Consider the following 12931-nt stretch of genomic DNA (forward strand, 5'->3'; position numbering starts at 1 on the left):
ACTGCGAGAAAAGAGGCGGGAAGATGCCTGAGCCAGACCTAGGACCACTCCGACGGCAGTCGCTCCCACCCTTGGGACAGTACCAGCTCCGGCTTCGCTTCAGCCCCGCCGCGCACGCGCGCTCTCCACCCCCGCCTGCATTGCACCTGCCAGGTCATAAACCCCTTCCCACCCTCTCGCGTAGACTCCCGCAGGCTCAGTCTTGTCTCATGTTGATTGGTCAGAGCCCAAGGGGGCGCGTCTGTCCTGTGCAACGTACCCCCGCTCTTCCCGCCCCCTCCCCGCCCCTCCCGCCCCTCTCGGGCACCTACCTTCTTTGTGACTGGCGCGCGCCCAGGTCACTCAGTGCGGCGGGGAGAGGTGTGCATGGAAAAGGGCGGGGTGGAGAGAGGCGGGTGGAAGGGAGGGGAGGCGTGGGTGGGAGGAGGCGGCGCTCAGGTAAGGGGCGGCGCGGCAGGGGCCAGACGGGGAGGGGGCGAGCGGCGGGGCGGGAGGGGCGGGGCCGGGGGCGGTGGCGAGGAGGGGGTTACGCCGGTGACGTCGGCCGCGCGAGGCTTCGCGCGTGAGTGGCGCGGGCGCTGGGCCTGGCTACCGAGCTTTCCTGGCCGGCGAGCAGGTCGTCGACGCCGGCTCCTGAAGGACTGCGGGGGGTAGGTGTTGGGGTCAGCCGCTTAAACAACTGCGGCCATGGAAGAGACGCAGCCGCTTCCGCAGTCCGAGCTGCAGCTGTGCGACAGCCTCATCATCTGGGTGAGTACGAAGGGGCGACGGAGGTGGGGGGCTCCCGGGGCGCTCGGTTTCCCCCAGGTGAACCTGAGGGCTACCTGGGGCCACCTGCACTGCGGACTCGGCGCGTTCCTCTCCGCCTCCTGGCGCCCTTGACCGCGAGAGTGCCACCTGCGGGTCACGGGGCAGGTGTGTGTGTGTGTGTGTGTGTGTGTGTGTGTGTGTGTGTGTGTACACGTACGCGTTTGTATCTGTGGGGGCGGGGGAGGGGAAAGGGAACTGTGGAGGGCGGGACAGAGGAGGCTCGTCTTAAACCCCAGATCATGCTCCTTCCTGACAGCTGTGTCTGGAGCCAAGCGTCCATCCCTTTGATCCTCCCTATCCCATTTTCTCCTGCCCTGCATCCAAGTCCTGGACTTCTGGATCACAGACTCTTCTTACCTGCTATCTGCTGTGCAGTCTCCCCGAAGGGACCTTTGTGCCACTTGAGTTTCAAGACCTCCTCCTAAAACCTTCCTTCCACTCCAACCAATTGGCTCTTCATGTCCACAGGTGGCCAAGAGGTGGTTTTAGTTCCTGAGTCAGTGCTACTCCAGGATCCCAGGATATCCGATTTTGTAGAAGCCACTTAGAAGAGATGTTTACACCTATTTCTTATGTAGAAGCAAAGATGTTGGGGGTGGGTGGAGTCTCATATTTTTTTCTCGCTGCCCCCCTCTTCAACAAAGAAGCATTTATTTTTTTTAAAAAAAGACTCTGGCATTTTTGTTTGTACTTAGCCATGCTTAGTACTTCTGTTAATTTGTGTGGGTTTGGACAGTCAGGATCTCTCCCCAGTATTCCCGTCCTCAAAATGTTTTCTCACCCTTTGGAGGTGCTTATCTATCAGAGAGCTGGCATGATGTGGTTTTTAGTTGAAGAGTCCTCTTAGTTTAGTCCAAAGTTGGTTTTTCCAGATGATAGTTCTTAAAATTCATGATGTGGTTTTTAACTCATATTGAGCAAGATCGGTGCCCCATGGTTCACAAGGCGTTGTTAGTGATGTCCGTGCCCAGACCAGTTGTTTAGTTTGCATAGGGTAGTGTGTGCAGAATGGAATGTAAACAGACTGGATCAGGAGGCGGTCATTGGTTGATGATATCCCCAAGCAATTTCCTACTGCGTGTAACTCAAAATGAGAAATCAGGAAAAGTTTCTGGTAGTGTATGAGGTATATTGGAAGTAACCATAATTTAAAGCAATTTCTACACTTTGACGGTAAATAGGATGCTTTAAGTGGAATGCAAGTATCTAAGGGCTTCTGAGGTAAAGCAATTAGCTAACTGTTCATAAGTATTTTCATTTAAAGTAAGTATTGGAGTTTAGGTATTGTTTTAAGACTGTCATGAAACAAGGCATCATTACTTTTAATGATATGTTTTGTTAAAACAAATGACTAATTAAAGGGTATGTCATAATCTGTTACATTGTTGCACTAAATATCTGGCTTAAGTAGTAAACCTACTCTTTGTGATGTCATTGACTTAAAATGAAGTGGTGGAGAAGCATAGGATTTTCTTAAATATTGTGTGAGTGTGTCCATTCTTTTAACCAGTATTTGAGTCTCTGCTTTGTATAAGGCACTGAGGAAGACATATCAAAGAAATTCAAAGAACTTTCTATTTTAATTGGAGTTGTTGGCAGAGCTGTGTATTTTTACAACGGAAGGCAAAATTTCTTAAAAACTATACATATATTACAAACCAAATGATAAGGAATCGTACACGACAGAATATGATTGGTTGGTTTCTTCTTCAGTTCTCTCAGACTGCTGACACACTGTGGAGAAAATGAAATTATTGTGGAGATCCTTGCCTCTACAAATGCTCTCAAAGCCAAATTCACCTGTTCCAGATATTGTCCAGCTTTATGATTAAGAATAACCACACAGTTCCTCTCACATTTCTCTTTGCAAACCTTTATCAGAACCCTATTTAAGTCTCCAACTCTTCTCCCCCTCAGGAAAATGACCTCTTCTTTATATTTGGCTCTGGCTCTAGATCTCATCCCTCTTTTAAAACTTTGCTCTCTCATCCCTTTTCTGTATTTACACCTTCTTTCTCTCCATGGACTCCTTCCTGTCCACATGTAAACTTGCTCAGATCCTTCCTGTGTTAAAAAGAAAAAAACAAAGCGCTACCATTCCCTGTCAAAACCGTATTGTATTGCCCCTTCCCCTTATGGTCAAATTTCTTGAGTATTTTTATACTCATCATTATATTTCTTGAACTTAGATTCATTCCTCAATATATTGTACGTAAGCTTTTTTCTAAGGCCTCTACTGACTTTCTTGATTTGACAAATAGTAAATATTATCCTTATCTTACTTGATTGTTCCTTTGTGAAACTGTCTTCTGCCTTAGTTTCTTGGGTATCTCTTGGCTTTTCATTACCTCTCTGGATGATTCCCAGGGTACCTTCCTGTCTTGTTTTGCCATGTGCATTGTTGATGTTATAGCACCTCTCTGAATTTCTTCAAGTTCTCCTTATGCCACGTTTTTCTATGCCAACTATGGTAAAGTTCGTTGACTTTTTTTCTTTTTTTATTAAGTGAGAGGAGGGATGGCAGAGAGACAGACTCCCACATATGCCAGCAACTAGGATTCACCTGACAAACCCTCTGTTGGAAGGATGCTCTGCCCATGTGGGACCATTGCTCTGTTGCTTGGCAGCTGAGCTATTTTTAGTGCCTGAGGTGGAGGCCACTGCTCAGGGACCAACTCTCTGGAACCAGTGGAGCCATGGCTGCAGAATTGGGGGGTGGAGAGGTGGAGAAGCAAATGGTCACTTCTCCTGTGTGCCCTGATTAGGAATTGAACCTGGGCCCACACTCTACCACTGAACCAACCGGCCAGGGCCTCATTGACTTTCTATTTCTTGAGGAAATTAAGCTTTCTCTTTGTTGTTGTTTTTTAATATATCAGGCTTTTTAACTTCTTTTTTCTCTACCTAGAATATTTTCCTAGCTCTTCCAGTGGCTGTCTTCTTACCACTCACTTCTTGTGTCTGTTGTCATCTTTCAGAGAGACTGAGTATCAGTGAGTAGCTCCCTCCCCCCATCCCACTGTAACCTGTTAACCCTTTCTGTTGTGTCTAGATCACTTAATACTTTCTGAAGTCATTCTGTTTGCTCCTTGGGGTCAGAGCCTTTGTCTGACCAATATTTCTGTTATATCCCCAGGGTCAAGAACTGCCTAGAACAGCGGTTTTCAACCTGTGGGTCGGACCCCAGGGGGTCGAATGACCAAAACACAGGGGTCGCCTAAAGCCATCGGAGTTATGAAAAGTCCCTTTTTTCTTCCTTGATTTGTGTGACATTTATATTGGAGCTGTTCAGGAACAGCATTCCCACATTTCTAACTATTTGCTGTATTTAAAACAAGAAAAATAAAGATGGTTATTTGCCAGAACACTGTTTAGTGATAGAAGCCCTACCTGTCCTTTTTTTGGGTCATGCACTAAAAAAAATGTTTGTCACAGGTTGAGAACTGCTGGCCTAGAATCTCCAGTACAACATTGAATCAATGTGGTGATAATAAATATATATTTTTGTCTTGGTCTTTACCTCAGAGACCAGTATTTCACTATTAAGTATGTAGATTTCTGTAGATACCTGGGGTGAATTTTTAACTTTATCATGGAGTACTGATGGATTTCAGCAAGTAGAAATCAGAGAAAGTGAGCTTTCCATAAACAGGAAAGAACCCCTAGTAGTAATGTAAATTGTTTCCTTCCATGATAGATTGAAAAGAGGTAGTGGAAAACATGTTTGTCATAATTCCCATAATCTCTCTCTTTTTTTTTTTTGTATTTTTCTTTTTTCTTTTTTTTTATTTTTCCGAAGCTGGAAACAGGGAGGCAGTCAGACAGACTCCCGCATGCGCCCGACTGGGATCCACCCATCCCGGCATGCCCACCAGGGGGCGATGTTCTGCCCCCCTGGGGCTTTGCTCTGTTGCATCCAGAGCCATTCTAGCGTCTGAGGCAGAGGCCACAGAGCCATCCCCAGCACCCAGGCCATCTTTGCTCCAATGGAGCCTTGGCTGCAGGAGGGGAAGAGAGGGACAGAGAGGAAGGAGAGAGGGAGGGGTGGAGAAGCAGATGGGCGCTTCTCCTATGTGCTCTGGCCGGGAATCGAACCTGGGACTCCCGCATGCCAGGCCGACGCTCTACCGCTGAGCCAACCAGCCAGGGCTTTGTATTTTTCTGAAGTTGGAAACGGGGAGGCAGTCAGACTCCTGCATGCGCCTGACCGGGATCCACCCATCCTGGCATGCCCACCATGGGGCAATGCTCTGCCCATCTGGGGCGTTCCTCTGTTGTAACCAGAGCCACCCTAGCGCCTGAGGTAGAGGCCATGGAGCCATCCTCAGCGCCCAGGCCAACATTGCCCCAATGAAGCCTTGGCTGCGGGAGGGGAAGAGAGAGACAGAGAGGAAGGAGAGGGGGAGGGGTGGAGAAGCAGATGGGCACTTCTCCTGTGTGCCCTGGCCGGGAATCGAACCCAGGACTCCTGCACACCGGGCCAATGCTCTACCACTGAGCCAACCGGCCAGGGCCTCCATGATCTCTCTTTTTATTTTAAAGATCTTATTTATTGATTTTAGAGAGAGGACAGAGAGAAAGAAAGGAGGGGGAAGGAGCGAGAAGCAGTTGCTTCTCATATATGTCTTGACCAGGCAAACCCAGAGTTTCAAACTGGCAACCTCAGCCTTCTAGGTTGACATTTTATCCACTGTGTCAACACAGGTGAAGCTCCATGCTCTTTTAATGTACTTCCTACCATGCTAAGTAATGTTACATGTTGAAGGAAAGTAGTATGAGATAGGACATTAAAAAAAATTATGATGGAGCCAAACCATGGAAGTGAGAAGACAGTTGGTAGTAAATTGTGTTCTTTTAGCTCTAGTAATTGTATGACAATAGTTCTACCATTAACAGAATTAGAGAGGCCATCAAGAACAGTTAGGTGAAGAGATGACTCTTGTGGCAGTTTTTAAGTTGTATTTTGTGATTTGGACTCATCTTGGAATAATTACTTCTTAGAAATGTGTAAGGCGGTTGGCCGTGGCTATACAGGTTCACATTGGATTTGGGCAGATGGTAAAGAAACTGTGGAGTGGAGCTGGAATATAATGGACCATTCCATTTATTAGAGTCTTGCAACAGTGGACGAGCAGACAGGGAAACCCGCTTCTCTCTCTCTCTCTCTCTGCTGATGATTTAACAGGCAGGAGGGGAGGACCCTTCTCTGGCAAACAATAGCAAAAAAATGGCTCCTCTTAATGGTGTCAGGAAATCTGCCATCTACAATCTGCCACCTGAGGGCAACCACCTGCAGTGTTTCATAGACTATACACAGGTGATGCTGCCCCGTGCTCTTGCACCAATCAGGGAAAGGACAAGCGAGCAAGCCTAACACACTTATTTGACCAACAAAATGTTATACTGCAAAAAGTTCAGAGCTGAAGGGAGTGTATGAAAGTTTGAAGTAATTTTATGAAGGTAAATTTAATTCTGCCTCTTGACTGTGAATTGGAAATTTAAAATCTTTGGAATATATATTCACTGATAAATAATCTTTCTGAAATGAGCAGCTAGAAGAGGAGACTATGAGAATAGAGTTGCCCCAAGGTTGAGTTTTTATTAGCTATGAGTTGTGAAAAGTCCCTTTTTTCTTCCTTGATTTGTGTGACATTTATATTGGAGCTGTTCAGGAACAGCATTCCCACATTTCTAACTATTTTCTGTATTTAAAACGAAAAATAAAGATGGTTATTTGCCAGAACACTGTTTAGTGATAGAAGCCCTACCTGTCCTTTTTTTGGGTCATGCTCTAAAAAAAATGTTTGCCTCTTCACCTCTACAAAGAACAGTGTGAAAGAATACATTTTCTTTTGTCCCTGTGCTTTGGCCTCACTTTCCCTACTGAGCTTTTTAATTTATTCACTCTTCTTGGTTATAAAGCCTTTCAATTCAGCCGAATGAAATTACATTCTTTGTGATCTAATTTATTTGGTATCTAGTTTAACGACTTCCAAGAGACACTCCAATTTCCATTGCTGTAAGTAGGAGAAATTGATCTTAATCTGGGTATGGAGGCCATTGGGAAACTACTTAGTCTATATTCTTTTATATATTTCTTTTCTACTTTGTCTAATATTCTGTGCCTCTCATTGTTCTTTTTAAATCAGTAATCATATCCATTTTGTAAAAAGTTAATGATGTGAAGGAAGGTTTGAAAAGTGGGAGCCATACTTTATCTTCCTTTTAAAGATTCTCTAAACCCCGGGGTTTCTCTTCCCTATACATCCACCCAATTGCAAAATAGTTTTTATTTTATAGTTTAAATATTCCATGAACTCATCCTGTCCTCTCAGAGAGCATTACCCTCATTACTCCTAAACCATCCATTTTATCAACCATTTTGTGCATACTACAATACTGTCTTCCATTCTCTGTATCACTATTGCTGCTATCTAAAACATAATAAAGATGCCACTCTATTCCTTATTACTCTTTGGTGGTTCTTCATCACCCAGAGCAATGTTACTAAAAAACTGATGTGCATCAGAATCACTTGAGGATTTTCTGATTTAATATATCTGGAGATTGTGATACATATTGTTCTTAGATTCCACACTTTGAGAAACTTTGATTCCTAGCTAATGTGCTAACAGCTATTGAGTTTATACCATGTGCCAGGCACTGATCTAAGCACACTGTTTGCTAATTCATTTAATTCTCAACCATCTTGTGAAGTAGAAGCTATTCTGTTTTTTATTATATAGATCAGTGGTAGTCAACCTGATCCCTACAGCCCACTAGTGGGCGTTCCAGCTTTCATGGTGGGCTGTAGCAGAGCAACCAAAGTATAAATAAAAAGATAGATTTAACTATAGTAAGTTGTTTTATAAAGATTTATTCTGCCAAACTTAGTGAAAATCCAATATAAAGTACTTGGTAAGTAATTATTACTATATGCTTTAACTTGCTGTAACTCTGCTTTATAAATTTTCTAAAGTAAAGTTACTTCCCTACTTTATAAATCACCATTACTGTGAATACGGTGGGCGATTAGAAAATTTTACTACTAACAGAGATACAAAAGTGGGCGGTAGGTATACAAAGGTTGACTACCCCTGGTACAGATGATACCATTAAGGATAAGTCCAAGCTTTTGTCATGGCCCTTCAGAGTCCTGATCCATGACTTTCTTTAACTCTCTTGGTTGTTACCCCTTACCCATCCCTCTTTGCACTGGAAATCCAATAATACTTTATATGTTGCCTCAAATACCATCTCTTTTCATGTACTTGTGCTTTTATCATGTTTCTATTTCCTGAAGTTCCTTCCCCTGACCTTTTCTTTACTCAAGACATTTTGTGCAGAGTCATCTCTTAAGAAGTCTTTCCCAAATACATGTCCTAATTAGATTAGTTGACTGGTATGTTTCAGAACACTTTGTGCATACTACAGTCATGGGACTACAAATGGCATGTTCTAGAAATGATTTGTGTCCTTTTCTCCTCTCCTTGTCTTGTGATTGAAGCTACTTGAGGGTAGAAACATGGTGAGTTTCCTTTGTAAATCCATCCTGTACTCCAGTTCACCACATAGAGCAAGAGCTCAGTAAAGTATCTTTGAAATAAAAAATATACTTTGAAAGTAGCTGCGGCTGGATTTCATTTGTTTGCCATTCTTTGATATTGTATTAGAATAAGGGAGACAGATTTGTAGAATCTCAAAATATACAAAACCACTAAAGGTGAATTAAAGGTGAATTGTGGTAGGAGAGAATTTTATTGGATTAAGGTACGTGGTAAGCTAAGGAATTATAATTGAATAGTAAAGGCGATGAAGATGTGTGGGGAGAAATCATAGTATATTTAATTTAAGATCGTTATGGGTTGACATTAGATTTCTAGAAAGTATATGATCCATTTTACCTCTTTTATAATTTGCTTTTTAAAATTTTTTTCTATCTTCTGTTTGTATATTAGAAAAAGATACCATCATTTCACTTCTATGTTTAATATAATATATACATGAATGTTTAACAGACAGAGATTTGAAAAGTTGTAATATCTAAAGCCAAACTAGATAGAAGCCACTTGACTTGGTAGGTGGGCTCTGCACTGTTCCTGTCCTAAGGCCAGTTGTTGGATAGCAGGCAGAAGTCCTGCCTTATTTAGAGCTCATCACTAAACTAAGTAGTTTTAGACTTGACATTTCTAGCCTTTGTTTTTCTATGAAACAATATAAGTGATATTTTAACTTGCAAAAGATAGTTTATCTTAAAGTCTTTTTTCTGATGTTAATTGTCCAAAAAATAGAGAAAACACAGACTATATTTAAGAGTTCCATATGTGGCTTTCAGAAATTCTGAAGTACTTCATACATGGTATCAATATATTTTACTTTTAAGTATATTTTCCATGATTTTATGAAATCTTAAGTGTTTATAAAAATATTACACAGCCAAGAAAAATTATTAATATAATTTCATTGGTTTGTAGGGTTTGAATTTAAACAAAATAGGACCTTTTTTTTTTTTAGCTGTTTTTCTCTCATATTCATATATAAAAATACATACTTATCCATTCATTCGTTTGGTGGGTTAGGGTGGTAATGCTACTCTGTAGGTATAAAGAGGCAGTCAAGACATTTGCTTTATGTCGTTTTAGCTGCAGACATTCAATACCCCTGCACTTTGTCAGGATGTGAAACAGCTGACTAATGGAGTTGCCATGGCACAAGTTCTTCATCAAATGTAAGTAGTGGTCCAGGCTCTTCCTAAAAGAATAAACCCAATACCCAGGAACAAACTTAGACTTGTATTCTAATGATTATTGAAACTTTATCCTAGTCAGTGATGACAAGCAGATGGTACTAAGGTATTTTTGCATCTAGGGAACAAAAAAAGTGTGTTACCTGCTAATTCTTTGCTCTTAAAGATATATCTTAATTAAGTGAGCTGTCAAGATTCTTACCAATTCCAGAGATGTTAATTTTAAACTTGTTCTGATCATGTTCACAAATTCTGGTAACTGAAAGGAATAGGTGAAATGAATGGCATAAATGCTTGTAATGTTCTCTTGGATTATACTATTGTTATTTGAAGGTATCACTGCATGGAGATTATTATTTTAGAGATAATTGAAACATAAAATATTAGATTAGGAAAAATATTAAATTTTAAAATTTATATTTGAACTGAGAGTAATTATATGAATCCACCAATAATGAAATGTTGTATAAATGAACTTTGAAGTCACAAATGCTGGGAACCTTAACTAATAAAGTGATTCTCTTTGGGTTAGGCCCATATTATTTAATTACTTAATATCAAAAGTTTTTAAATCCATCATTTCCTGATTTTTACAAAGATTAGGATTATGACGTGTGCAATATGAGCTGTGTCCTTAGTAGAACAACCATGGTCAATTCTGTAGTTAAAATTTATTAATAATCATTGATTTTTTTTCTATTAGCTTACTTTCGTGATAATGTATCTTCAGTGAGACCAGAATCCTATCTCTGCTACTTTGTCTTATAGTCAGAGAATTTTTTATTTTATTGTTACTATCCTTTTGTAAAGGTTTGCTATTGAAAACTGCTATAGATGGGTTACCAAAAATTCTTTACCACTCTTAGAAAAATCAGTTAAAACAATATCAAAATTCTAATTGTCTAATTTGAATAGACAGATTTTTATAGTTAACTCAAGATTAACATTTTAAGAGACAAGCTTAACATGTTGATTTTTTAAGGGGCTGTCATTTTTAAATATGCCTTACTTCTTTGCTTTCTTAAAGATATTTCTTAAATATTTTGGTTATGCATACCCTGATTGTTTTCAAGTGATTTAATTTGTCAGAGCCAAGCATTCTAATGTGTTTTTTTCTTGATGATTTGGGAAAGCATTATTGTTTTTTGTTGTTATGGTATATGCCTTGCCTTTTTTCAGCACAGTATGTTGTGAGTATTGGTGTAGCTACAGCTAGCTACATTGTGGTTGGTATGGATGAAAGGCTGATGTGTGCTCACTTCACTTCAACAGTGCCATCCAAAGATGTCATTTATGTATATTGTGGTGCTTTGAGTGGCTTTATACCAAACCGTAGTAGAAGAGACCTGTTTTTACATGATATAGTGCAAATAGCTCTTTGATCTCCTATCCTCTAGAACTCTACCTGATGCTTACTGTAGGGTCATCTCAATTTAAACTACATCCTTTAATATCAACTCATTTTTCCATATCTGTTGAATTCTGCTGTTATTGCTTACTTTTCTTTTTATTCTTTTGTCTCAATATATTCTAATAGCTTTTTAGCAGAAATTATAAAATTGCCAACCAATTAGAAAGCTGTCTTACTTCATAAAACAAATGACCTAAAATTGGGTCTATACCTCTTTTTTAATTCAGTTGTCTGCTTTTGCATAAGGTTAGATGTCTAAGTCTCTATCATCTAAGGGCCATTTAAAAGTTATTTTTCTTTTAGAACCTCCTTCCAGTTTTGTAGCTTATCAGAAATCTAGATCTGAACAGTGAAACTTAGAGCATACATTTTCCTGAGTATATCATATTCTTGCTAATGGGGTTAGAATTTACCATATTTCTTTGAACACTTCAAAGCACTTTATATGTTATGAATTATGTATGGCATTAATGGCTCTTCTGACTTGTGTCAAATCACATTGAAGTTGTTACTGAAGATGAAAAGGAAAATTTTGCTTCTTAAGGAAGTAGCAAAATTTAATGAACAATTCTTTCATTATTTACCTGAGGGAGTTATGCTTCTTTACAATGAAATCTTAAAAATCAATACCCAAACTATATGATTTAGACATGGGGAGGAACAAACTATAGGGTGACAGAAGATGATTTGACTTTGGGTGATGTGTATACAGCATAATCGACTGTCCAAATGATGTGGAGATGTTTTCTCTAAATCTATCTACTCTGGTTGATCAATGTCACCCTGTTATATTTAATTGTCTAAATTAATTAATTAATTAAAACCAATTAGGCAGGAAACAATGTGTAACACTGCTTCTACACACAGACTAATTTTTTTCTAATATAAGTAATGCTTTATGATTTGCAGATATTTTAAAATATAATTCAGTTGGGACTTCTTATTAAAAAAGTTTATTTGGAACAAAAGAAAAGAACCGTTTTAAAACCTCATATTTTTTTTTTTTTGAATGTTAATCTAATTTCTTTTTTTTTTTTTAAATACATTTTTATTAATGGTAATGGGATGACATTAATAAATCAGGGTACATATATTCAAAGAAAACATGTCTAGGTTACCTTGTCATTAAATTATGTTGCATACCCCTCGCCCAAAGTCAGATTGTCCTTCGCCACCCTCTATCTAATTCTCTGTGCCCCTCCCCCTCCCCCTAACTCTCCCCCTGTCCTCCCTCCCCCCACCCCTGGTAACCACCACACACTTGTCCATGTCTCTTAGTCTCATTTTTATGTTCCACCAATGTATGGAATCATGTAGTTCTTGTTTTTTTCTGATTTACTTATTTCACTCCTTATAATGTTATCAAGATCCCACCATTTTGCTGTAAATGATCTGATGTCATCATTTCTTATGGCTGAGTAGTATTCCATAGTGTATATGTGCCACATCTTCTTTATCCAGTCTTCTATTGAAGGGCTTTTTGGTTGTTTCCATGTCTTGGCCACTGTGAACAGTGCTGCAATGAACATGGGGCTACATGTGTCTTCACGTATCAATGTTTCTGAGGTTTTGGGGTATATACCCAGTAGAGGGATTGCTGGGTCATAAGGTAGTTCTATTTGCAGTTTTTTGAGGAACCACCATACTTTCCTCCATAATGGTTGTACTACTTTACAGTCCCACCAACAGTGAATGAGGGTTCCTTTTTCTCCACAGCCTCTCCAACATTTGCTATTACCCGTCTTGTTGATAATAGCTAATCTAACAGGGGTGAGGTGGTATCTCATTGCAGTTTTGATTTGCATTTCCCTAATAGCTAATGAAGCTGAGCATCTTTTCATATATCTGTTGGCCATTTGTATCTCTTCCTGGGAGAAGTGTCTATTCATGTCCTCTTCCCATTTTTTTATTGGATTGTTTGTTTGTTTGTTGTTGAGTTTTATGAGTTCTTTGTAAATTTTGGA

At 40.1% G+C, this 12931-nt stretch overlaps 1 protein-coding gene across 1 annotated transcript in view; it reads left to right on the forward strand.

Moving 5' to 3' along the window:
• The first annotated feature begins 520 nt into the window (after positions 1–520).
• Positions 521–12931, forward strand: part of HOOK1 (hook microtubule tethering protein 1) — a 65072-nt gene continuing 52661 nt past the window's right edge. Inside the window, exons 1-2 of the mRNA XM_066376415.1 lie at positions 521–750; positions 9453–9538. Of these exons, the coding sequence (XP_066232512.1) occupies positions 688–750; positions 9453–9538 (149 nt within the window). The 5' untranslated portion in view covers positions 521–687. The remainder of the gene's footprint in view (positions 751–9452; positions 9539–12931) is intronic.

The sequence above is a fragment of the Saccopteryx leptura genome, chromosome 3 (genome assembly GCF_036850995.1).
Source record: "Saccopteryx leptura isolate mSacLep1 chromosome 3, mSacLep1_pri_phased_curated, whole genome shotgun sequence".
In the NCBI taxonomy this organism is placed as follows: Eukaryota; Metazoa; Chordata; class Mammalia; order Chiroptera; family Emballonuridae; genus Saccopteryx; species Saccopteryx leptura.